The sequence below is a fragment of the Pygocentrus nattereri genome, chromosome 17, assembly GCF_015220715.1.
Source record: "Pygocentrus nattereri isolate fPygNat1 chromosome 17, fPygNat1.pri, whole genome shotgun sequence".
Classification (NCBI taxonomy): Eukaryota; Metazoa; Chordata; class Actinopteri; order Characiformes; family Serrasalmidae; genus Pygocentrus; species Pygocentrus nattereri.
In genome coordinates this window covers 13,626,049-13,653,434 of record NC_051227.1, presented here as the reverse complement: position 1 = coordinate 13,653,434, position 27,386 = coordinate 13,626,049, and the positions used below count along the sequence as shown (strand labels likewise).

The 27,386-nt window shown below is 39.3% G+C and overlaps 2 protein-coding genes across 3 annotated transcripts; one reads left to right on the top strand and one right to left on the bottom strand.

The window, feature by feature from the left end:
• Positions 1–885: 885 nt before the first annotated feature.
• On the top strand, positions 886–12,964 carry tmem59 (transmembrane protein 59). The gene is made up of 8 exons (XM_017706320.2): positions 886–1,154; positions 4,745–4,850; positions 5,920–6,014; positions 7,624–7,776; positions 7,890–7,965; positions 9,367–9,493; positions 10,574–10,691; positions 12,138–12,964. The coding sequence occupies exons 1-8, from the start codon at positions 1,002–1,004 to the stop codon at positions 12,288–12,290; spliced, it is 981 nt and encodes a 326-aa protein (XP_017561809.1). The 5' UTR covers positions 886–1,001; the 3' UTR covers positions 12,291–12,964.
• Positions 12,965–18,090: 5,126 nt separating this feature from the next.
• lrrc42 (leucine rich repeat containing 42) lies at positions 18,091–27,094 on the bottom strand. Of its 2 annotated transcripts, XR_001858229.2 has the most exons (8): positions 26,186–27,094; positions 24,576–24,707; positions 24,304–24,422; positions 22,505–22,590; positions 22,321–22,434; positions 21,077–21,155; positions 19,344–20,172; positions 18,091–18,416 (listed from the first exon to the last, which is right to left on the bottom strand). XR_001858229.2 is itself a non-coding variant. In XM_017706294.2 (7 exons), exons 1-7 carry the CDS (start codon positions 26,617–26,619, stop codon positions 19,895–19,897), a joined length of 1,242 nt encoding a protein of 413 aa, XP_017561783.1. In that variant the 5' UTR covers positions 26,620–27,094; the 3' UTR covers positions 19,275–19,894. The 2 variants fall into 2 exon arrangements, 1 of the variants encoding a protein (XP_017561783.1); XM_017706294.2 differs by lacking the exon at positions 18,091–18,416 and having other exon boundaries at positions 19,275–20,172.
• Positions 27,095–27,386: the final 292 nt, after the last annotated feature.

Genomic DNA, 27,386 nt, shown 5'->3' with positions numbered 1-27,386 from the left:
TAAACCGGAAAAGCTTTTCAGTGGTGCTTCATCATTGGCACTGTGATTTAGTCAAAGACAAGGCTTAATCCATGTCTATTCATTTGGCCTAAAGGTTTGTGAATGAGCCCTGTCCAGCGTGTATCCTGCCTTCCGCCTGATGACAGCTGGGATAGGCTCCAGCACCCCCCGCGCCCCAGAAGGAGAAGCGGCTTAGAAGACGTGGGTGTGTGTGGTTTGGGATTGAGTTGAAACCAATAAGTAAGGACTGTATTGCCAGCTCCGTCGCTGTAAAGCGTCTATGCTTCAGTGCTAGTTTCTTACAGATGTCCCACACAGCAGTCTGGACGAGGGGGGAATCAGGTTCTCCAGCTACTGTTAGAATTTTTCCATTCCACCTTAAATGGTGCAGCAGGTTTCATAACGCGTGAGGCACCAGAACATAACTGCTGCTCCATTTAAGGTGGGGAAGGAAGGAAGACAGACAGAAAGGAAGGACAGACAGGATGGAAGGAAGACAAAGATAGGTAGAAAGAAAGGAGGGAAGGAGGGAAGGAAAGACAAAGAAAGATGGAAGGAAAGAATGTATGGACAGATGGGATGGAAGGATCAAAGGAATGAAGACAGGTAGAAAGAAAGGAAGGACAGACAGGAAGAAAGAGAGAAAGACAGGAAGGAAATGACAGAAAGAAAGGAAGGAAGACACCAAGACAGAAAGAAGGGAAGGAAAGAAAGAAAGACAGGTAGAAAGAAAGGAAGGAGGGGAGGAAAGAAAGAGAGACAGGTAGAGAGACAGGAGGGCCGCCGCTCTGGATCAAACCGCGTTTCTACACGGCGGAAACCGCTCGGCGTCACGTGAGCAGCGGCGCTAGCCTCTGTTTACACAGCGAGGTGGGAAGCCCCGCGCGTTCTCGCGAGATCTCGCCCCGTCGCGAACGAGGAAGCAGCAGGCTGTGTTGTTGCTGGCTCTGCTGCTCTTTGTTTATTTGTTTGTTGTGTTGTTTGTTTGCGGGGAAACGGCGATGAAGCTCGGCGCGGTTCTGCTGGGCTTTAGCTGCGCTGTGCTGCTGCGCGTCTGCTCGGCGTCCTCCGACGTGTTTGATGGAGTTTTGGGCAGCACGGCCTCCTGCCATAAAACCTGCAGGATGACCTACAGTCTGCACACCTACCCGCGGGTGAGGAGCATAAACACACCAAAACACACCAAAACACACCAAACCAGCTGCACTGAGGGCTGCGCGCCACTCACAGCCCGCTGGCTTTGAACCAGCGCGGAGATTCTTGCATTAGACCCGGTTCGTGTTGAGCTTATAGGCGTTGGTTCGCTCCACTAACTTCCCTTAACTTCTTTAAAGGACACCTCCACCAAGTTTTAAAATTCCCTGCATGATTAACTGGTCAAGATGTAAACTGAGTCATTCAGAGCGGTTTGGTGTAAAACTCTGTTCTAGATAAACTTACCTAGTCAGAACTGTTCACAGTGGTGGTGATAGGAACCAGACGTCCTCCTGTAAAAGCTCCTCACAGAAAGTTCCTACATGAAGTGGTTCTGAATTCACCTCCTGAGGACTGAGACGCTGTTTTGTGGTCACGTCTGGCCTTAAAATGGATTTAATCCATTTATTTTAAGGAGGGATACACGCAGGGAGATGTAAAGGCAAAGAAGTTCAACAAGAAAACTTTGGGTCACATTTTCTTCCATCACTGTAAATAAATGGTGTGGGAAATAAAATCCACCCATCATCATTAAAACAAAACAGTTTATTGTCGGTATTGCTCTGTGTTGTTTAAAAGCAGGAATGAATATGATTCATAAAGGGTAGGCAAAATAAGCCATGTCTTCAGACTGCACCTTTACAGTTGGTGCTTGTTTTTGTATTGATTATTATGTCTGTTAATTGTATACTTATTATTATTATTATTATTATTATTTCTTCTCTCATTTTTATGGGTGTAAACACCTTGATAAACCAAAATAAACGTATTCATAATAGTAATGGTGCAGCAGTTACATGGTGTTACTCGGATGGAGCAGTTGCTCGATTTAAGGTGGAACGGAAAGTTGGAGTAGGAACCCGACGTCACTGCTGCCTTCTGATTCTCCCTCTGTCTGGACGAACACAGTCAAAGGAACCCAAACATTGTTCTGATGGAACAATGGCTAAAGTAACAGGGGTTCCACTACACTGGTGTATTTTGAGTAATGCCGTAGAACAGCCACTTTTTCTTCCTTAAAGAACATCTCAGTGGATGGTTCTCTGGAAAGCCATTCTGTAGATGAGGTGTAAATGTAAAGAACCTTTTTTAAAATGTAAAGAACCTCTGCCAGTGTAAAGATTCTGTGACGAACTAAAGAACATTTCTAGGTTCCTCATGTTTACTCTTTTTCAAGAACGTGGTTCTTTAACCCTCTCCTGCACGTGTTATGAGAGCGATAGCAGTGATTCACTGTTCTGGCATAATGGATGGATGGATGATGTTTAATAATGAGTGCAGGAGTCGTTTTGGGGTTTGTTGCCCTGAGGCAACATCATGCGACAATGCGAAGAAATGATACAGAGCCGTGTTCCCTGAAGTGGTGAGGTCTGGCTTGTGAGTGGCTAAATCCATTCCACTGTCACACAGTGTTGCTTCTAGGCAACAAACATATTTCTGCAAATTCTCATAACAAAAAAACTCTTGAGACTGAATGTTAAAGAGGTTTTAAAGTGCCGACTAAGAGGTGGTATGACCAGGAACATGCTGTCTGTTGACTGACTTAAACGCCTCCCTTTATTATTAACCCTGTCGTTGTCTTTAAATGTGGATAATGTCATTGTAAAGTGAGGAAACTGGGTTTGTTGCCTTGAGGCAACACTGTGCAGTAGAGGGTTAAGAACCCTATCTGGGACACTTATTTTTGGGACTGTCTTCTAGGGACATTTTAGACAAATACTTGTTAACATAATGGCCAAAACTGATCAACGCTCAAGATTTGTGTGGGTTTATGTGCTGTAATTGGTTTTTACATGGCCTTTATGTTCTCACTTTATGCCTTTAGGATTAAACAGGCTGTTCTTTTGTTACTGTGCCTTTAAGACTGATATACTGTATGCAGTTGAACCCTGCTCTGATTGGCTGCACTGTGTTATTACTCATTCTGGGCTGAAACACTCCTAATAACTTCAGCGTGGGTGGGCGGGGCTAAACACCTGTAGGCTGAATATGTGGGTGTGCGTATGTGCCCTGGTTTTTGTGACATCAGAACTCTTGTTTCAGAAAAGCAAGGAGAGGGTGGAATTCCGTGATATGGGCCCTTTAAGGCGTTATGCTTGCAGTAGTATTGGTATGTCTGACATTTGGGCTCATGGATGGTTTAACCCTTTACTGCACGGTGTTGCCAAATGGCAACAATTACTTTATCTTAATTTTACTAAAAAGCAGTGACATAAAATCTGTTTTCTTATTTAATTGTGGAAAAAGGGTCTTTTACTCTGAAAGGACAAATACTTCCAGGAAATTTTAGAATGATGGTGTTATCAATATCATTTTGAGTTGGATTTGTTGTTTATAGAAATTTTAAAATTTATATATATCTATATATATCTATATATCTATATATACACATATGTGTATAAATAAAAGGTGTGTATATATATATATATATATATATATATATATATATATATTATATGGTGCTGTGGTATGATTGCATATTGTTGCCAAATGGCAACAATTTACCACAATTTTTTTTTTGTAAAAATTTCCATTGTTTAAGCAATTTCAAATGACAACCACATTAAAACAATTTATCATGTTGAAGTAGTAATTCATGCAGTAGAGGGGTAGGTTTAAGGTTGAGCTGGTAAAGTTTTGGGTTTTTGGATATTTTTAATGATTTAAACATTTGTGTCTTTCAGTAAATGGATCATTTTGTCCATTTCTGTTCCTGAGCACTAACTATGGAGGACCCGATCTGCCAAAAAGACAAATGAATAAAATAAAGAAATGACTCAGTAATTTAATCACTAAATAATCAGTAACTAAATAAAGTATATATTGCTTATTTTGATTGTAATTATACACATTTCCTTTTTCTGCAGTTACATATTTCTCAGTTATTTTTTTTCTGCATTATAATTTTTTATAATGCTTATTTTGTGTGTCTGTTTTTAACAATTGTTTGCTTTATTTGATTGAATCATTTTTTTTCATTAATTCATTTATTAGACGAAGCAAGATGTACAGTTGATCTACAGAATCTGATCTCGATCAACCAATAGGAATATTAAGACGCCATGACATCATTGATTGACAGCCCCTTTATTAGCATAAGTACAAGGAAATACAGAAATAAATGAAAGTAAAAAATAAAAAGAGAAATAAATAAATATAGAAATGAATAGTTATGGAAATAAATAAAAAATGAAAAATATGTTAAGGGGAAATAAATAACAAAATAAATAAATACAGTAGTGAAGGAGAAATGACTAAATAGGCATAAGTAGATGGTAAATGCAGACATTGATTTATGGAAGGTTTTTTTTTTATTATTTTTTTTTTATACACACACATACATACATATATATATATATATATATATATATATATATATATATATATATATATATTAGGTTCATCTTTATTATTCTGAGCAACTCTAATTCAAAAATTAATTTACTGAGTCATTTAGTTTGAATTTGATTTCTTTTTATTTTGGCAGATCAGCCAAACACTGTGAGTGTTATTACTGACTGACTGAGCCTGGCGTCTGTTTCTCGTTTAGGAGGAGGAGCTCTACGCCTGTCAGAGGGGCTGCAGGCTCTTCTCCATCTGCCAGTTTGTCGGCGACAGTGAAAATCTCAACCAGACCAAATCCGAATGTGATTCTGGTAAATGCCGTCACACGAGCACCTTTTATTCAATCTAGTGATGGACCACAGTTATGGACACTAAACATTTTCAGAGAGAAAAGGGCTGAAAGAGCCGAAGATTAAATGTGTCTAATCTAAACCCAGTGTTTAATAAATAGGTGGATCATTCTACAGAGACATTTTAACGAAATGTTAAAAAAACATGTTAGGGTTACAGTTGATTTATACTTAAAACAGTTATTTTAACAATTACACCTTCTAAAGCCTCAATTTAGCAACACTGGTTTATAAATCAATCATATTGAACTCCAAGCACCACAGAAGAGCTTGTACCCACAGTTGTGTGTGAAGGCTGAGGCCATATTTTAAAGGGAAAAAAAACGCTTTGCTGTAATTGTAACTGCAATAATCTCTACATGACTATGAATATATAAATTAAATGACAAAGAAAACAAAAGCCAAATAAATATTTTAAATATATAATGAAAGTTCCCCAGGAGTCGAGTCACTGGTGTTACCGTGTAACCAAAAGTGTCTTATTTTGAAATAAAAGTCACACTGATGACATCACTCGACCTCATTCATGCATTCCTCCCATCACTGCTCAGACACACACACACGCGCACACACACTCACTCAGAGACACGCACACACACTCACTCAGAGACACGCACACACCGTCATACCTGTAAACCTTACAATGTGTAAAGTATGAGTCTAAAGTTAAAGTGCTGAGTGCAGCAGAAGTTAAAGGCTGTATAGTGGCAGAGAAAAGGATCAAAGAGGTAACAGTCAGATAAGTGGGGTAATAAGGCAGGAGAGTGGGGTAATAAGGCGGGTGAGTGGGGTAATATGGCAGGTAAATGGAGTAGTAAGGTGGGTAAGTGGGGTAACAATCAGATAAGTGGGGTAATATGGCAGATGCTAGAATAAACACTGGTTTCAGACGACAGTTCCAGAGGATGGAGTTGAGTTGATACTATATACCAGTATATGTAGAAGTGGAGTTTGAAGCTGGAATATTGTTTATGTGTAATATTTATTATGAACTTCGAAGCACCTGTGTCTGTGATTCCCCCTGTTTCAGCCTGTCATGAGGCCTACAGTCAGGGAGACGAGCAGTATGCCTGCAGTCTGGGCTGCCAGAGTCAACTTCCATTTGCAGAGCAGAGGCAGGAGCAGGTAATGCAAGAGAACCTCCATATTGTGTATTGTCTATAAATTGTTTGTACATGGTTTATATATTGCATTTAATACTAGAGAGACACCAACGGCTCTGTGTGTCAACTAATTATTACTCATTACTACTTTACTTTTTCCACATCGTTCTTGGTTTTCTAACAATCCCACTTGGATTTGAAAATGATGTTTAAATTATTATTTTAATATGACATTAGGGCCATAACTTATACAGTAATGCTGTATAATTATTGTTCTTCAGGGTATATTTTGGTTTGTCCATCTGATTTTTTTGTGACCAAATAGTAAGGCAAATTATTGAGTAACTGCATGAAATAAAAATCTATGCTTATAATTTACTGCTGAAAGCCAAAAATCTCAGACGCTCTTTGTGTTATTTTATATTAGTAATGTTTCCAGAGCAGATCACTGAAGAGACGCCGTCTGTTTATAGTTTATAGCCCAGATTTGGGGAAAAACGGCTCGACTTTCAGTAGAAAAACAAACTGAGTTCAGCTTCTTTTATTATAAGGGTTTAAAATGACATCACCATCTATTTGACTGGAGAGAAGAGTTACAACCTCACACGACGCCCAGCTTCTGAATGTAGCTTATGAGATATGAACGTTATGAAGAACATGACCAAGTGCACTTTGGAACCACTGGTGCGCCAATAAAACAGACACAGAGCTGAATGTTTGCTCGGTCAACATCATGCCCAGGTCAAGATCAGTGAGTTTCTTATGAACTCTTTCGTGAAAAGAGGTGCTTTTTTTATTTTGTTTTGTTTTCATTCCATCCATTAGTTTTTCTTTCACCTGCAGACAGCTTAGGGTTGGGTAGTATGACAATATATATCGTTAATATATATCAATAAATTCTATCACAATACAACAAGCTTTTTCTGGACATATCGTGTTTATTGTCAGTACTTGTATAAACTGATCAACTGAATGTTTTATTATAAAGGGAGCAAACATTGTCCAGTTTAACTGGATTTAGTGCCAAATGTTGAATAAAAACAGTAGTGTTTACTGTTTTTGATAGTGTTTTTAAAAATATCTTCTTCTTTTTTCTCTATTCCAGCTGATCAATTGCCGGAAAAAACAATATTTGGACATATCGTCTGTTGTGAAAATGTGAAGTATTGCGATATTATATTTTTGCTGTTTCGCCGAGCTCTACTCTGAATTCAGTCAACCTTTATCAAACACGGAGTACATTGAGGGCGACCCTCATTTACGGTGTAGCCGAGCAATTCAGAAATAAGGGGTTGAGAAGTTACGTAGTAAAAATAAATCAAATCTAGTAATAAAATAACAAAAATCATAATAGTAAAATGTAATAATAATAATAAGGTACCAATAAAGCATTAAATCAATAAACCACTTAAATTAAAATAGTAGCTTAACAAGTAACACATCAGGATAAACTAAATAAAAACAAATTAATGAAATAAAAAGAAATGGAAGACGTAAAACAATAAACTGGATAAATAAAAATAAAATAAAAGGATAATAAAAAGTAAACCAGTAGCTAAAACCTTCTCTGTAAGGAAAGCATCAGTAAGGAAAGTGTTGATCTTTGCTGTTTTTCCTCTTCTGTGTTTAAGCTGTTGGCTATGATGCCCAGGATTCATCTCCTGTATCCGCTGACCCTGGTCAGGGGGTTTTGGGATGATGTCATGAGCCAAGCCCACAATTTCATCACTTCGTCCTGGACTTTTTACCTGCAGGCTGACGATGGCAAAGTTGTAGTGTTCCAGGTAAAGAGTGGTAGCCATGCTATGTCTTGTCTTTGCATTTGAATGGAACAGATATTAATACTGTCTTGATTACTTCATCGGTATTGATGTCACTTCTGTCTTTGGTCTTGCAGACGGCTCCACAGGTCCAGTTCGTTCCTCAGTATGACTTTCAGACAGAGGAACTGAAGGAGGAGCCACAGAGTTCATGTAAGCACTAATATATATGTAACAATGTTGTCATATTACTGGAATTTGGAGGGGTGGTTCTCTGTAGACGGAGTTATCTTCACTTCATGGTATGTTCCACAGTGGCCACGTTTACATGCAGCCTGATAATCCGTTAATAATCCGACTAATAGCTCAGTCAGAATAGTCTAGACCAATTGAGGCCTTTTGGAATACAGTTTCTATCCGACTGAACGAGGTGGGTGATCCTGTAAATAATCCGTTAAATTGAAGAATAATATCTGTGTAACCGTCTGTATCTGATTACATTCCCTATCGGAAAGCTTAAGTCCGTGCTGGTTGTGCGTCATGTCATAGTGAGAGTTTATACTGTTCAATACGGTGGAGCAGAAACTGGTCTGCAGAGGAGACGAAGTTTATGCTCTGATCTTTAAAAGACGGCGGTGGGACGGACGTCCAGCTTATGTGTCTCAGAACATGACGTCTTCCTATTGGCCTTCTTTAATAAGGACATGTGAAGGACGTTTTCCTGAGTCTAGCGTGATTTTAAAGTGATTAAAAACACAAGCACTGCTCACTGCTGCTCATCTCACTCTGACTGGACTCACATGATGCTGGTTGTCATGGTAACATCTACACTACGTGGTCCTCTAATTTTGGATCAGATTTCTTGTAGTGTTAATGTGAACAGAGATTTTCATCAGATTGCTGAGTAGAGTGAGAATAAACACCTCAGACTGAATCTATGATCGAAATGTCTTCAATCAGATTGGCAAAAATCTTTGTATATAAACACCGCCACCGATTTTCAGACTTTGGGACACATTTACTTCAAAACAATGGGATCTAACTGCTCACCATGTGGCCATGAGGGACGGGGATGCAGGCGGTTGGCTAAAATAAGGCTCTGCCTCCAGACCAAAACACTTTCTGTAATGACATGAAAACATTTTTTAATTAAAAAATTAAATAAATAATAAATCTAAACATTTGAACTTCACTGAAAAAGAAATCAACTTCATCTTTAAATTCGAAACACAAATAAGTATTACTATGACTAGTTTTAATATATAGTAATATATTAATATTCTCTGGAGGTGTATATAAAATAATATACATCGCTGTTGTCAGAACAAAACCTTGTATCTCCAAAATGGTAACTTTACAGTAGAAGGAAAAAAAAAACTACTTTACTTTCAATGTAAGTCATTTCCAAGTAATTTTGGATCGATTCTTCTGGTCTATTCATCAAGTTTATATATATATATATATATATATATGCATGTGCCACTCAACTCTGCCACTGTCCAGGCCACCTAAGTGTATGCTGTTGTTAGTAATGTGTGTTTTCCAGTCACAATATTTATTCATCTTATTACAAACACTAACACTGCACGTTTTTCTGGTTTGTCACCGTCACAGATGAAGGGATGAACGAGCCTGTTTACAAAGACTACCACAGAGACTACATCCAGGAAAGAGGCGTGATCATGTCCAGAGATCGGAGCAGCTCAGACGACGACTACAACCTCTTCAACTGCCTCTCCAGGTGAGTCCTAGTGTTTTACACTAGCTGAGTTCTCAAATGTGGCTGATGGTTTCCTTCATCTACACACAGATGAAGCATGTTCCTTTCATTCTCTTTAGTAAAGAACTCTTCAAGAACCATCTTTAACCATGTACCTTATAGCTTATGTAGGAGTTAATTTTCAGACTGCAGCCCACCTGTCGCTGTACAGTTTCAGGCCCCTCTACCTCATTCACCACTGCTCAGTTTCTGACCGCAGAACCACTGTTGGTGGGATATTTTTGGGTGGTGGTCTGTTCTCAGTACAGCAGTGACAGTGATGCATGTAAACCCCCCCCTGCAGCACTGCTGTGTCTGATTGTGCATGAAAACTGATGGGCTGCAGTGGTAGCTGTTCACCTGCTTGTGTTCAGATGGACAGAGCGCTCAAAGCAGCAGAACTGCACTGTGAGATAACTTGAGGGAAGAAGCCGCCCTTAGTTTAAACAGCCCTGGTTAAATCTAAACAAGTTAAAACACACACACACAGGGTCACGGGGCAGCTGGAGCCTATCCCAGCAGTCATTGGGTGGAAGGCAGGATACACCCTGGACAGGTTACCAGTCCATCACATGGCATACAGACACACATTCACACATACATTCACACCTAGGGGCAATTTAACTAAGTTAACACATCCTCTACAATTTCATCAAATATGCATAATGTCTATTTATTTAGTTTAATATAAATGCAATACATAAAAAATCTGTTAAAAAATAGAAAATAAACATGCATTAACTTTTGCACAGGCCTCATTTTATGTTTCATTTCCCCCCATATGTTAAATCCAGCAAATAAACAGTAATTGTGCATTTACATAATTTCATTAAATGTTTTTTTATTATCACAGTAACAATTTAATTAATGAATGATTGAGATTTTAAGCATTCTCAGTGCAGTTTGCATTGTCTTCTGTTACAGTTACTGAAGTCTGAGGATTAGTGAAGGAACATATAGAGTGCTAGATTATCTTTTATTACACCATACGGTTTCTTGTTTTATTGTGCTGCCGCTGGTCTGGCTGCGTATGTGAGTCATGATGTTTTGTTTGACCGTCAGGAACCCCTGGCTGCCTGGATGGATTCTGACCACCACTCTGGTTCTGTCCGTTCTGGTTCTGATCTGGATCTGCTGCTCTACAGTGGCCACTGCTGTGGATCAGTACGTCCCTGCTGAGGTAAACAGCGCCTCCTTTATGTTTTTTCTCCGGTTAGAGAACTTGGCCAGCATTACAGACACAGTCTGTCTTTTTGTCATAAGATCTGACAGGTCAAGATAAGATTTTCACACATTTATCTTTTATCTTTTTAACCGATTAACAAATCGGTTCTTAATTCAGGAGCCCTATCTCATCTTACAGCATCTTATCTCCAGTTTTGAAATCACAAACTACTCAATCAAAGTTGACAATCAGCTGTCTGGTCTGTTGCTAAGCAACTGGCGATCCGTACACAACTGAAACACACAATCAAAATAATCATATAAGATGGTTAGCCAGACAGCTGAAAAAACAAAAAACTAACAAACAGAACTAAAGTGTGATAAACTGTAAGCAGTGATTACTGTGAGAGCGCCCCCTGCTGTTTATCAGAGTTGCCGCTCCCCAGTTTCGTTCTCCATTTCCCAAATGCTTTAGCCTCCTAATAAACAGACACACATTCAGCTCCGTCTCCTCATTATTCGCCACCATCACTGTAATATTTCATCATCAACATTAACACAGGAAGGTGATTAGAGGGGCGGTGGTGAACTTCTAATCGGCAGCGTCTGAGATATTTAAACTGCAGAGTTTGAAAAGAAAAATATCTCCCAGTGACAGCAGCGTTTTACAGTAGAAATAAATGGAGCTCATTATGCTGGTAGTGAACTACGCTGCCTGACTCAGCCACCTAAAAACCATAGAAACAGGCCTTAAACAGAAGTCAGGACCCTGTTGGGGTTCATCCTAAAGTCAGGACAGGATTTAGGAGGTTTAATCTAGTTAGGATGTTTGTGTGATGCTGTTTTCTGATCTGGAGTTAATGATGAGGTTATGAAGTTAGAAGCTGCTATTCTGGAATAGCTACTGTCCCAAATTCAGTCCGTCATGGAGACTAAACAGATCAGATTTCAGAGTTAAAAAGTTTTTGTAATACCGAGTCACACTTATCTCAAAATTCCACTGTTTTAAAAAAAAGATTCAGTGTTTGCAATTTAAACAGAGAGAGTCAGAGCTGTTTGGTGTGAAATGGTTCAGACGTCTTTACAGTGGTGGTGATGGGAACCAGGCGTCGCCATGACTACAACACAGATATAGACATTTTTTTTTTACCATCCAAAACCACCAGAGAACCTACACGAGTCTTCTGAGCTTGATGATGGGAAAATAGTGGAAAATCTGAAATAATACGTTTACTTTGGGGTACTGTTTTCCCGCCACAATGCTTTACATGTGTCCCTCCACTAAGAAAGTATTTAAAAAATGTCAAATCCTGTCTGAGAACTATCATAAAACAGCGTCTGTCATCAGGAAGTGAATTCATAACCATTTCATGTAGGAACTTTCTGTGAGGGACCTTTTAGAGTTGGACGTCTGGTTCCTAATAAGTCGTTTTGAGCTCTAAAAAAGCCCTTATTCTTACAGAAGCTGAGCATTTATGGAGATTTGGAGTACGTGAAGGATCAGAAACTGACCCCTTACCCACAGTCCTCCCTCGTGATCATCAGCTCTGTGGAGAAGGAGGACGAGGCTGGACCGCTTCCGTCCAAGGTTGCGCTTGACCAGTCTAATATTTAAGGATTACCCCCACCAGACGTAGGAAGAATCAGATGAAACAAATGGGCAGTTGGCTTTCTGAAGTCTTACTCTTAGATGTTCTCAGTCTTTGTAATTAATTATTTCTTTAAGCACATTTTCTGTTTCTTTTTGTTTGTTTGTTTGTTTTTCAGATCACAGATCTGTATATTGGGGTTTCCTGAGAATGTTGACCGCTCTGCAGGGTTTGCGGTTGCGTTTTCTTGCCCGTTCATAGTGATGAAGTGCTCGTTTTATTGATTTATTTTTTAGTGATCACTAACAGCTTGTGGGTTGAGGTTTAGCAAAGTGGCAATCTGAAGTCCTGGTGGTGTTTTTGTATATATGATGCTGTGGTCATCCCTTCACTGAAAATGCATTAAAGAAGAAGATCAACCAAACATGCCAGTGTGGCTAATGATCAATGGAAGGTAGTAGCATAATGCCAGTTGGTGACCATTCGCTTTCATTCACTGTTAGCAGCAATAGCTGCTTTTTATTAGCTGAACCTTTCCTGTAACTTAATGATGGTCAGTTGTGGGGTTGATGGACAGGTATGAAGGCGGAGGTAAGCAGTTGAAGTACGATTTTAGGTACTGAAAATTAAACTTTTCTAAGGTTCTGTTTGTCTTTTCCTGTGTTGAAAAAGGTCCTGAATAAACACGATCAAACGTGGATCCTGTGTGTTATGGTCATTACTTCCTCCTCGAACTAAAAACGCTCTTATGTTCCGACAGTTTTAGAGGTAAGTCGTTAATCTAGAGCAGCTCAAATGTTAAGAAGAGCCATTTTGTCCTTTCAACAAAAATCAAACCACCTTAAGAGCCACAACATTTTATATCCATCTTACCATCTTATTTGTAAATACACTACATTTCCAAAAGTATTCAGTCGTCTCTCTTCACACGCATATGAACTTGAGTGATGTCCCATTCTTAATCCATAGGGTTTAATATGATGTCGGCCCACCCTTTGCAGCTATAACAGCTTCAACTCTTCTGGGAAGTCTTTCCACAAGGGTTAGGAGTGTGTTTATGGGAATTTTTGACCGTTTTTCCAGAAGTGCATTTGTGAGGTCAGATGCTGATGTTGGACGAGAAGGCCTGGCTCGCAGTCTCCGCTCTAATTCATCCCAAAGGTGTTCTATCGAGTTGAGGAGTGTGATTGGTCACTCCAGCAAGCACGTCTCCACTGCTCTAGAGTCCAGTGGTGGCACGTTACACCACTGCATTCCACGCTTTGCATTGCGCTTGGTTGATGTAAGGCTTGGATGCAGCTGCTCGACCATGGAAACCCATTCCATGAAGCTCTCAATGCTGTTCTTGAGCTGATCTGAAGGCCACATGAAGTTTGGAGGTCTGTAGTGATTGACTCTGCAGAAAGTCGGCGACCTCTGAGCACTATGCCCCTCAGCATCCGCTGACCCTGTGCTGTCTTTTTACGTGGCCGACCACTTTGGGGCTGAGTTGCTGACATTCCCAATCATTTCTACTTTGTTATAATCCCACTGACATTTGACTGGAATATTTAGTAGTGAGGAAATTTCATGACTGGACTTGTTCCACAGGTGGTGTCCAATCACGGTACCACACTGGAATTCACTGAGCTCCTGAGAGCAACCCATTCTTTCACTAATGTCTGTAGAAGCAGTCTGCAGGCCTAGGGGCTTGGCTTTATACACCTGTGACCATGGACCACCTGAATTCAGTGATTTTAATGGGAGAGCGAATACTTTTGGAAATATAGTGTATGTCTCAGTATGTGCTAATGTGCTAGTATAGACTAAAAATCTGAACAAAAACGCAGACTTGCATTGCTCTGCTTTAAGCTTCAGTTCAGCCATAGCTGCTTTTCTCACATCTCCAGCAGGAAACTTTTCTTCAAAAGTAGATCAGTTTCTTGTAAAATGTCTCTCAATGTTCGACTTCTTACGAAGCTGAAGTCGCTTCTCCTTCACCAGCTTCTTGTTCTAATTTTCCTGTTCCACCTTAAACAGTGCCTGAAGAGCCACAATGTAACTGCTGCACTGTTTAAGGTGGAATAGGAATATTTTGATTGAGACTTCAGCTTCGTGACTTTTTAGTGTTTGTCAGTTTCTTGTTGCAGGTTAAATGTGTCAAATCAGCTGGAGTGATTATAAACACTAATAAGTCAATTTGTCTCCAAATTATGGACGTTCGCCTTAAATGTCTCTCTTTGCCGTTTCGTAGCTACTAGCTGGGCAAGACTGTTATCTGTGTTGCTATGGTGACCAGCAGTCTATGCTGATCTTCAGGGTTAAAGGGTGAATCAGCCGTTCTTCATTAACTCCAACGTTTAAGACCATTTACTGTTCAACTGTGTTGAACGATCAGCAGAGCTTTATTTTACTGTAAAGGAGGATTATTTTATTATTACCTACAAACTGCTGAGGAGCTGCAACAGGGCAGTAAAAGAGCCGCATGTTGCCGGCCCCTGGTGTAGGCAAAACAAAGCTGGCTCCAGAGAAACAGCTTTCGAAATGATAAAGTGGTCACTAAGATACAATACTAAACCACAAGCAGCAGCTTTGGACGCCCAGGAACCCACATTCATGGTTCTAAGTGTCAGAAAAAGAGCCTTTGAACAGACCAGGCTGTGGAATATGAGAGTCCAATAGGACGCATCCTCAGGTGAGTTCATTTGGAACTCGTTTGTTTGTATTAATCACACTTTTATGTACATATTTGCTGATGCAGATCCATAAACATCATTATTAAAGTGCAGGTCTGTGTTTTACCTGGATTACATTCTTAAATATAGATCTTCAAGGATTCTTTAGGAAAGACAGTGGCTCTATAAAGAACCATGAACGCTCAAAGAATGATTTGCATGCTTAAATGGTTGAATGGTTCTGATTGATGGAGAATTTGTTGTATAAGGCTCTATATAGAACCAAAAAGTGTTAGTAGAACCCTTTTTGGTGCTATATAGAACCATTTTCAAAAAGGTTCTCTATAGAACCATATACAATGCATTCTCCATCAACCTGAAGAATCATTAACCATACAGTGTTAGTTTTGTCATTGCAGGGATGTGATGGCAGCCACTTCGAGTCCTTTGGAACTGACAAAGGTGAGATACATCTCGCTGCCGTCGGAACAAAACCTTGTATCTCCAAAATGATAACTTTACAGGCAGCAGTGGATGAAGTACACAAACCCTGTACTTGAGTTAAAGTAGAGACACCCGAGGTAAAATATTACTCTAGTAAAAGTAGAAGTTCCTCCCTTTAGACCTCCACTTGAGTAAAAGTACTAAAGTATTTACCTTCAAATGTACTTAAGTATAAAGTAAAAGTACTAAAAGAGTAATTCTGGCTCTGATGTCCTGTTATCATTTTTATAACAAGACTCGCTTCATGAACTCATTTCAGGTGAAAGTCCTCCAGCGTCTCTCTTGGTAAACCAGTCTTTTAATAGAACGCCATTAATTAGTGACGCTGACGTCTATTAAAATGATCATAAGCACAAAACACTGAAGGTAAACAGTTTCCATCAGGGGGAACCGAGTGGCTCTGAAATCACTTTTACACACAACCAAAGTTTCAGTTTCAGATTTATTTACAACTTAGTTCCAAGTTTAAGTTGAATAAAAACTGGCTTTAAACTCAGGATCACAGATGAGCTCCTTTACTACGTTGATCTGTAGGCCTCTGTTCATAAACATAAACCAGCCCAGACTAATTTACTATAAAATGAAATGGTGTTTGTAGAAATTCAGAAAAAAGCCGCGTCAGTCTCGACTGCATATGTGGACATATTTCTATATTGTGCTCTATTTACACAAAGTTAGGTTAGTTCATCATTTATGTTGAACAGACTCTCCCAAAGTTTTACGCTGCTGCGCTGACGTTGAACCGTGTGCTGCACTGGGTCGGTATGACCAACAGGTCAAAACCAGCTCTAAACAAAGTGACCGCTGGGCCCTGATTGGTGCTCTGGCTTTGCGCTTCTTTCGTTTTGACATGTTACGTTTTTATACACACAGAAACCAAAAGGAACGACAGATTTCTCAAAATGTAGTGGAGGAAAAAGTCGGATATTAGACTCTGAAATGTAGTGGAGTGAAAGTGAAAAGTCGCCCAGAATGGAAAAACTTCAGTACAGATACACAAAAAAATACTTAAGTACAGAAACTAATTACATTTACTCAGTTACTGTCCAGCACTGTTTACAGGATAAAACCTACTTTACTTTTAATGTCACTGGAACCAGACTTTTTTCCAAGTCATGCTGGGTTGTTTCTTTTGGTCCATTCATCATGAAATTTACATATGACGTGATAGGAATTTTTAAACTGTCAGAAACTGAAAAAAAACGACAAAAATGGAGATGCGAGGTTTTCTTCCAACAGCACTGACCTTAAATCTTACAAGTCAAGAAAACATTTTACAAATGATTTCAAAGTTTTTTTTATTTTTATTTTATTTCTTGGGTTAACTTAAAATTTACTGAGTCACTTTTTGAGCTCCACCTACACTCTTAAAAAAGGTTCTTCAAGGTTTTTTTTTAGTGAAGATAATGGTTCTATATAGAACCATGAACACTCAAAGAACCACTTGCATGCTTCAGTGGTTCTTTGCATGGTGAATTAGTTCTTCAGATGGAGAATGTGTTGTATATGGTTCTATATAGAGCTAAAAGGGTTCTACTGTTACAATGTCAAACTTGTAACAATAGTAGAACCCTTTTTTGTGCTGTATAGAACCATTTTCAGAAAGGTATTCCATAGAAGCATATACAACACTCCATCAATCATGAACCATTCACTGTACAGAACAAAACAGTTTGTGGTTCTATATAGAATGATTGTCTCTACTTAAGAACCTTTGAAGAACCATCTTTTTTAAGAGTGTGGACTCAGTAAGTGTTATAATGCAGGTTTGCCCTCAGGTCGCTGTGGAGGGTGCGGTGGGTGTGGCCGTGGGTGCGGACACTGCAGCAGTGGGGCGCTCTGTGTTTTCGGGGTTGTGCTCTGCTGTGTTGGCCTCGCTGCTCTGGTGGGCGGGCTCGTCATGACCATTGCCCTCCCTGACCCTCCTCCATGTGTGACATTCTCCTCATACATCTCTCTTCATTCCACGCTAAGTTCTCTCTGTGTACCACACTGTCATCTCTGTTACTGTACAGTGTATCTGTGAAGTTCTAGACATGTAAACATTGTATTAACGGGCCAAAATAAGACTAATACTAAGTTTAATCAAAGGCCTAAAGTTACTGCTGAGCTGACCACTTTCCCCGAGACCAGGAACAGCCTGCAGAGTGTATCATCTCTAACCATTAGACGTTCTCCAGCATTTTTGGAATCAGTGTTTTAGATAAATGTATAAAATGACTGTAATCTGCTCATCCTGAACAGCTGTCGGATAGTCGGTATAAAGCTGTAAATAAAAAAGAAGAAATATTAGGTGTGTCCAGAATGATGCAGGGCTCTAAAATGACTGAAAAAGCTGCAGAACATCCAGAATAAAAAGTGACCTTCAGAATGAAACTCCAATAAAATGAACACCTAGAATGAAGTTCTAATAAAATGAACATCCAGAATATTGTTCCAATAAAATTAATGTCCAGAATAAAGTTCTAATAAAATTAATGTCAAGAAAGAAGTTTTAATAAAATTAACGTCCAGAAAGAAGTTTTAAAGGTGTTAGTTTAGGGATCTGGTTTAGGGTTAATTTCCCTAAAAATCAGTGTAAATAATAAATGCAGTTCTTTTTAGCTCAATTTTTTGAGTTCACTTTTTTAATGATTATGTTCTTTATGGTCAGTGAATCGTGACTGCAGGACAGCGCAGAATGGGTCAGGATTTCTGTGTGATGAGAGTGACCTGCCTTCCTCATTCTGACCTCTGCACCTGACTGTCCCGATGGAGCCGATGAGAGAGATCTCATATGCAGTACGGTTCTAAACTTAATCCACATCCATACATTTCTCATCTCCAGTGTTTTACAGCCCTGTCTGTTCTGCAGGTGATTTACCTGATAATCTTCCGAGTGCCCTGATTTTTCGGTGTGGAAATCCTCGCGTCTGGACCATCGACAAAGGCTTTAACCGCATTAATGACTGTGGGGACTGTTCAGATGAGGCCGGTGTCTGTAAGTGTCATTTCCTGTGTATTTAAGCAATAGAACGAGAAGGAGCGTCTTATTACGAATTATACAGCACTCCGGCCATGTGAGCTGATTGGTTGAGATGCGTTCTAACTGCTGTTGTTTCACCATCACATCACGGTGATAGTTGTTCACAAACACTGTATCACTCTGCTGAGATGCTGTTGCTAAGCAACGAGTTTGATAGCTGTAGGAGACGCTCAAGCCATCTGAAGGTTTTTACTTCTTACTTTGCCACAAACAGAAAACAGACACTGTTAAGATCACATTTGACTGACAGCCGATTTGGTCCGACTCTGAAGATGAGACGACACTAAATTCCCAAACTGTCGTCACCACTGAGCAGCTTTTCAGTCGGCAGCTGTGACAGAAGAACAGCTGAACAACCTGGAATCAGCCAGAAATGAATCCAATACCATTCGCCAAACGTGTCGCCTGATCTTCAGAGTCTGACCAAATCAGACTGAGCCATAAAACTGACCCAATATCAGGTTCAGCTCAGTTTGGTCAGTTTTTTCCAGATCAGTATTAATGTTGTTTTGTTCCAGCCAGTCTGTAAAGCTTCTTACAGCCCGTTTAGTTTGGTGAATGGTACTGGGTTCATTTCTGGCTGATATCAAAAGAAACAGATGGACTACAGTCTGTAACTGTAGAACTAGAAAGTGCAGCTATACAGTAAGTGGAGCTGATAAAATGGACAATGAGCTGGTCATATTGTGCTTGCCCGGTGTTCAGTCAGCATTTTGAGTATTTCAAAATACTGATGTTAAGCTAATCTGCACATACAGTATGTATGTTGTCTTCATTGTGAATAATTCCTCTAATTAATATACTAATGGAAATAAACATGGGGCCTGTTTGGCTTTAGCCCTTTATTATTCAAGATTTAATGCGTTTCTGGGAATTTTAAACAGTTTACTTGTCACCTTTTAAAATAAGGCCTGTGGTGAGTTTCCTCTGCTGGTCATCATCACAGCATGAAGCAGCGGTCAATAGCCCTCCTCCTGGAGATCTGCTGTCCTGCAGAGTTTAGTTCCAAGCTTCATCCAACTGCTGCTCACCGTCCACATCCAACACTAAAGCATCTGATCCAGCCAATCAGGGACTGAGCCAGAGCAGGAGGGGCATACGGTGGAACCGGACTCCGCAGGAAGGTACACTCTTAAAACGCATGGTCTCTTTAAGGGTTCACTAATAAAGAGACTGATTCTATATCGAACACTCAATGAACCCTATCTTTGCATCATGAACGGGCTCTTAAGAATGTGCTGTAGACGGTTCTACATAGAACCTTTTGAAAAAGGGGTCTTCTATTGTTACAATGTCAAACTTATAACAATAGTTAAAACATTCTGGGTACTATATAGAACCATCTACAGTACGTTCTCCATCAATTTGAAGAACCCTTTCATGATGCAGAATCATGCAGAATCATGCACCAAAAAGAACCTTCTGCATGATCAAGGTGAAGTGTCTGTCAGTAACTGTTCAGGAGGTTCAAGTCTTCAGCTGAGAAGGTGCTCTCAGGTGGGCGTTTGGCAGGTGGGCTGCTCTCAGCTTGTTCTTCTTTTTCGCCTGAAAGTTTCCTCTTTCTGCCCATCAGGACAGTCAGGGCTGCAGTGGTGTCCTTACTGTGTCCTGTCTGTTGTGTTGGGCTGTGAGGCTTGTAGAAGTGGATTATGGTCATCTGTCCTTCGGTTCTGCGATCGTTAGAGGTGGAGTGAATCCTCTCTCGGACAAACTTTTCCCTTCCGTCTGCAAAGAATGTTTAAAAAAAATGCATGTTCACTGCTGCTGGATCAAAACCTTGTATCTCTATTTTTGACGTTTTTCAGTTTTTGACATATTTTGAACATGCCTGTTGTCCTCTACATTGCCTGTAAATTTCATGATAAATGGACCAAAAGAAATGGCCCAAAATGACTTTGAAAACAACTCTGGTTCCATTGACTTACATTAAAAGTAAAGTAGGTTTTTTCCTTCTCCTGTAAAGTTACTATTTTGGAGATTTGAGGTTTTCTTCTGACAGTTATTTATATATCACTGTCTGGAAAAAAAATCCAGTACCTCCATTTTTTGTCTTGTTTTTCTCCATCACAAAATCTGATTTTGTCAGTAAGTGATTCAGTGTGTTTACATGCACTTAAGTAATCAGATAATGGGGAAACTCCAGGTCTACATGAGTCAGACAGTAATCAGATTTCTGCTTTACAAGCAGCCAATAAACTCACAGAAGAAGACGCGACGTAAATAGAACATAAAACTCAAACTTCTGCTGCAGCTTTTTTTAAACATCACGCCACACTTCCTGAAAAGATGAACAAACCATCTAGAAGATGAAGAATATTTAAATCTTTTATTTCATGTTTGGTTTCAGAGTCGCTACAAACGTGTTTTGCTGCGTCATGTGGCGACGCTGCTCGCTTATTTCTGGTACCGCAGTCTGTTTTCACACATGCTCAGACTGAGAAATCAGAGTAAGAGTTCACAGCACTGAGAAATCTGACTACTGAGCTCAAATCCAGCCTCTTTATCAGATTCTTATTCAGATTTCTAGTTCAGAGTGTGGTGGTTACATGACCATTTGATTAATCAGATAACTGCAGAAATCTGATTATGATCAGATTATTGAGTGCATGTAAACACAGATTTAACTCACAGAACTGCAGAGCGTTGGTTCTTGGTTTAGGCTCCTTGTTTGGTAACTCTGAAGCTTTTCTTTCCCACTGGTTTATTACCTGAGAAAACAAACAAAACAAACAGTTGAACTCCAAATAACAACAGGAGTATTTTGTTACTAACCAATTAATATTAATTTATTATGAATACGATGAACTCGAATTTAAAGGTCATATATGAATTGTATAATAATAATAATAATAATAATAATAATAATAATAATAATAATAATAATAATAATAATAGCACCTTTAATTTTTTTTCTCAGAAGAGAAAAAAGAAAATAAATAATTAAAATGCAAAATATAAAAACAAAAATGTAATAAAAATACAACTAACAGGGAAGTAAAAGCAACATTCCAGTAAAATCAAAGGAAACAATAAAAACCCGAGTTAAATGCTTAAGAAAAATGTCTTTAACTGTTTTAAAAAAAAAAAAAACAGAAAAAGCCTGAGGAACATTCATTGGTAACGTGTTCCAGATCTTTGGTACATAAAACCAGAACCTCTTCACTCTTTTTAGGTGTCATACGTGCAAATGGAGAAGCAGCTCTAGATAATCTTAAAACAGGATATGGAACATCAGCTATCAGCACTCAGAAATGTGGGAAGGTGCTAAAACATTGAGATTTAAAAACTACACTCTGAAGAACCAAAAGGGGAGTTCTCCAAGGGTTCTTTAGTAAATGGTTCTTTACAGAACAATGAACACAAACTACTAACACTGTTTCTATTATTATTATTTATCATAAGCAGAATGTTATGCCTATATACTTAAAGCATATGGTTTTCAAGGGTTCTTTATAAAGGAAAAAACTTCTATATAGAACCATGAACACTCCCAGAACCCTCTGCATGATTAAAGGGTTCTTTTTATGGTGAAACAGTTCTTCAGATTGACAGAGAATGTGTAAAAGATGGTTCTATACAGAACCTTTGAAAAGGGTTCTATATAGCACCAAAAAGGGTTTTTCTACTGTTACAAGCTTGACATTGTAACAATAGCAGAACCATTTGATGCTATGTATGTGCTATGTTGCAGCATCAATCTGAGGAACAGTTTCACAATGCAAAGAACCGTTTAAACGTATAAAGTGTTCTTTGAGTGTTCATGGCACTATATAGAACCATTTTCTTTACTAAAGAACCCTTGAAGTACCATCTTTTCCAAATGTGTATTGGCCAGTTATGTATGTATTCAAGTCCAGACATTATCCGTGTTACCTCTTCAGCCCAGCCCTCAGTTTGACACTTAGCATGAGTGAAGACCTTCAGCGGTTCTGCCGAGAGCTCCATCCTCATCATCGCCCTGAAGAAGCTCTTCAGCGATGCGTCTAACTGAGAGAGAACCCACAGTTACTACACAAGCAGAACCTTCCAACAGCATTCACAGTCTGAGAGCAGGTACCTTCACACTCGTCCTGGAGACGTCCAGCTCCTCCAGCTTCTTAAAGCAGGTGAGATACCAGAGTCCTTTCTCTGAGAGAGGGTTACCTAAAGGAGAGAGAGAGAAAAAAAGAAAGAAAGAGAGAGAGATAGAGAGAGGGAAGAAGAGAGAGAGAGAGAGAGAAAGAGACGTGTTTTTCTAAATCAATTTTATTTTATTTTCTGTAAAGCGCCTTGAATTGATGCAATCATCTCAGTGTGCTACATAAAAAAAATAATAATAATAATAATAATCATCTTTGATTTAGAGGGGAAATCCGTGATATTGAGGCGACTTGATTACAATTCTTCAGGGAAAGATTCAAAGCATCATGAAAAAGTAAAATTTCATGATGATTCAATTTCATTATTTCCATATGATTAAGAATTATGTATAAAATACACTAAACACACAGACGTGATTGGAGAAGCAACTTACACTTGGAATATAGAAAAATATGCAGGGAAATGTTTTGGTATTTTTACATTTGAAAACGGTCTAAGGATTTTACGTTCACTTCATAATATATTATAATAAGGGCTGTTGAAGTTAACGCGATAATAATGCATTAATGCGATCTCAATTTAATGCAACTTTTAAAAAAATAGTGTCGTTAACGCAAATTCTATTTGGCCCTGCGAGTCTTCCGTAGTTCATGTTGAGACTTGACCGTGCGCGGCATCTCTCGTTAAGAGTAGAGGAGTAAGTGTCTGTGTTTACATGCAAAGATTTTTGCCAATCCGATTGAAAACAATCAGATTACAGATTCAGATGGAGGTGTTCATGTGCTCACTCTATTCATCAATCTGAAAATCTTTGTTTACCTGCTCACTACAAGTAATCCGATGCAAAATGACACACGTGTGGAGCAGCGCTTAGAGTAAACGGTACCATGACAGCAAACATCACGTGAGTCCAGTCAGAGTGAGATGAGCAGCAGTGAGCAGTGCTTGTGTTTTAACTGCTTTAAAATGATGTCAGACTCCGGAAAACGTCCTTCACATGTCCTTATTAAAGAAGGCCGAGAGGAAGACGTCGTGTTCTGAGACACATAAGCTGGACGTCCGTCCCACCACCGTCTTTTAAAGATCAGAGCATAAACTTCGTCTCGTCTGCAGACCAGTTTCTGCTCCACCATGTTGAACAGTATAAACTCTCACTATGACGTGACGCACATGCAGCACGGACCTAAGCTTTCCGATAGGGAATGTAATCAGATACAGACGTTTACATGGATATTATTCTTCTATTTAACAGATTATTTACAGGATTACCCTCCTTGTTCAGTCAGATAGAAATTGTATTCTGAAAGGCCTCAATCGGACAAGACTATTCCGATTTACATGGACATGGTCTATTCTAATTGAGCTATTAGTCGGATTATTAACGGATTATTAGGCTGCATGTAAACGTGGCTAGTTCTGCGTTTTGTAGGTTCAGTATTACTGCCTAATATGTGAGCAAATAAAACTCCCTTACAGTTTTCCCTTGTCCCAGCAGTTTTCACATAAGTACATTTAGCATGAAATGTTTACCATTTTAATTGTAACATTTCACTTAAAAATCCTTATTTTCTATAACATTTACACAGATTTTTAAAAAATGCGATTAATTGCGATTAACTATATGAAATTCTGAGATTAATCGCGATTAAATTTTTAAATTGTTTGACAGCCCTAATTATAACATAGAAAATATAATTAATTATAATGTATTCCAACTTTCCAAGACTATGCAGGCTGATGCAGTTTTCCAGCCCTGGTCAGAACCGTTTTACTCACCAGACAGGTCCAGTTGTTGGAGGTTCTCCAGCCCTTTTTTCATCACTCTGATTGGTGCGGTCAGTCTCTGGAGGCCTTTATCCGTCAGACAGTTATCTCCCAAAAACAGCCTGACCAGCCTTAAACCAGAGCACAACACAAAACTACACCTTTAAAAAGGCTGAATGTGTCTGGAAGCTGAGCTGATACACATGAAGAACCACTACAATCACTCTAACTGATCTGCTTTGTTTATCAATAATGTGTTAATTTCACTCGTTTCCACAGTTTACCTGGTGAAAGCCTCTGAGCTGAGGTGTCTGAAAATGTCGTGACTGTCTCCTAATCCACACCCGTACAGATCCAGAACCTCCAGCTGATGAAACACCTGAATCTCATCCATCCTTTCAGATACCAGAAGTTTCCTGAAATGTTAAAAAAAACTATTTTATGTAAAAGAAAAACCCAATAAACAAACAACCGAATGAATAATGAAGTGATTCGCACCAAAAACATTGACAAATGACAACATAGCAAGTGAATGTAGACAAATCATCTAATATTTACTATTTAATATTTAGTTAGGAGATGCCTGCAAGTCCGTCAAATCAAATCTGATCAAATCACGTTTGTCGCATCACCCATAATATCTCGCTGCTGTCGGAACGAAACCGCAAATCTCTTTTTGTCAATTTTCAGTTTTTTGACATAATTTAAAAATTCCTGTTGGACTTCATCTTGTGTGTAAATGTCATGAAGGATGGACCAAAAGAAACGGCCCAAAATGACTTGGGAAAAGTCCTTTTCCTTCTCCTGTAAAGTTACTATTTTTGTTCCGACAACAGCAAAATATTTATTTATTTATTTATTATCAGCTCCACTTACTGTATAGCTGCACTTTGTAGTTCTACAGTTACAGACTGTAGTCCATCTGTTTCTCTGATACTTTGTTACCCCCTTTTACCCTGTTCTTCAGTGGTCAGGACCCCCATAGACCCTCACAGAGCAGGTGCTATTTGGGTGGTGAATCATTCTCAGCACTGCAGTAACACTGACATGGTGGTGGTGTGTTAGTGTGTGTTGTGCTGGTCTGAGTGGATCAGACACAGCAGTGCTGCTGGAGTTTTTAAACAGTGTGTCCACTCACTGTCCACTCTATTAGACACTCCTACCTTGTCGGTCCACCTGTAAAAAAAAGATGTAAAGTCAGAGACGACAGCTCATCTGCTGCTCATTAGTCCAGCAGTGATACTGAGGTGTTTAAAAAGTCCAGCAGCACTGCTGTGTCTGATCCACTCAGACCAGCACAACACACACTAACACACCACCACCACATCAGTGTTACTGCAGTGCTGAGAATGATCCACCACCCAAATAGTACCTGCTCTGTGAGGGTCCATAGGGGTCCTGACCACTGAAGAACAGGGTAACAAAGTATCAGAGAAACAGATGGACTACAGTCTGTAACTGTAGAACTACAAAGTGCAGCTATACAGTAAGTGGAGCTGATAAAATGGACAATGAGCGTAGAAACAAGGGTGGTCAGTATTTAAATCTCGTTCACACGTACTGAGGTAAATTTTCCATGGTCCTGTGCTTTTTAAAGTAATTTCACGAGACAATATTCATGAGACAACTTCAAGATTTTATAACAAAAGTAATTAAGTTCCACTGCAGTTCAGTGGAATTTTTGGATCTGATACTTTTTTACTCAAGTTGTTAGCGACTTTCATTTCTACATGATTTTATTATTATTATTATTATGATTATTATTATTATTAACAACATCAGCAATAGCAGTAGCCTTTTAGCCTGTCTGATTGGTGTGTGTGTGTGTGTGTGTGTGTATTTTCTATATATTAGACACAATTTGCTCATGTTTTTATTTACAGAGATAGCTTACCTGTCTCTCAGACACAGTGACTTTAACACTAGCCCTCCGTAGGCCTCACTGAACACCTGCAGTGCCCTGGCTGAGGTCGGAGGGTCTGTGAACTTCTGCTTCTCCTCTGCAACCACAAACAGCTTATGAGCCATTTGTTCAGGAAAACCAACCAGAGAGTCCACATGTTCAATATTATCAGCTATAAAGAGCAGAGAGATGTCCAGCAGGGGTTTGACCGTGTAGCACAGACTGCCCTCTCTGTTGTAGGTGAAGATGAAGTGGTCACTCCTCTGCCTGCTGATGGGGGCTGAACTCTCAATGCAGAGTCTTACTGTAAAGTCCTTCTGAAACAGCCTGGGCGCTTTATATGTGGAGAGCAGCTGACCATCAGTCCTTACACAGTGCAGCTCACCTTTCTCCCTCACATACACACTGCCATGCTCTGACCACATCCTGACCACACAGGCTGAGCAGCCTTATCGCGTTTATCAGCTGTTTATTTATAATATTTGATCATTAACTAATAAACAACCCCCAAGTTGTTGATGCTCTACCACGAGGTCCTGATCAGCCTGCTTTAATTCACAAGTTGGCTTCCTTTTCGAATTTGCCCGCTCCACCTTAAATGGTGCAGGGCTCGCGTTCGGAGCCTGAGGCGTTATAGGAACTGGGGCGCCATTTAAGGTGGACCGGAAAAATTCGAACAAGAAGCTGGCGAAGACGCTGATTTTAGTTTCGTTGTAATCCAGAACAAAAAAATTACAGATTATATATGAGCCAAAATCATCCACTTTCTTATTTCTGTCTTTTTAAATCACAAAACTGACTTAGATGCCCGAGTTTTAGAAATAGTCCGCCTTTTTCTGTGGCACTTTCTGAGACAGCGCTGGGTCTGATTTCACTCCACCTGCCAAAATAAAAGTTCCGCAATAGGCGTCGTTGTTGTCATAATGGCGTCGTTGTTGCTAAAAGACTACTGCTATTGCTGATGTTGTTAATAATAATAATAATCATAATAATAATAATCATAATAATAATAATAATAAAATCATGTAGAAATGAAAGTCGCTAATAACTTGAGTAAAAAAGTATCAGATCCAAAAATTCCACTGAACTGCAGTGGAACTTAATTACTTTTGTTATAAAATCTTGAAGTTGTCTCATGAATACTGTCTCGTGAAATTACTTTAAAAAGCACAGGACCATGGAAAATTTACCT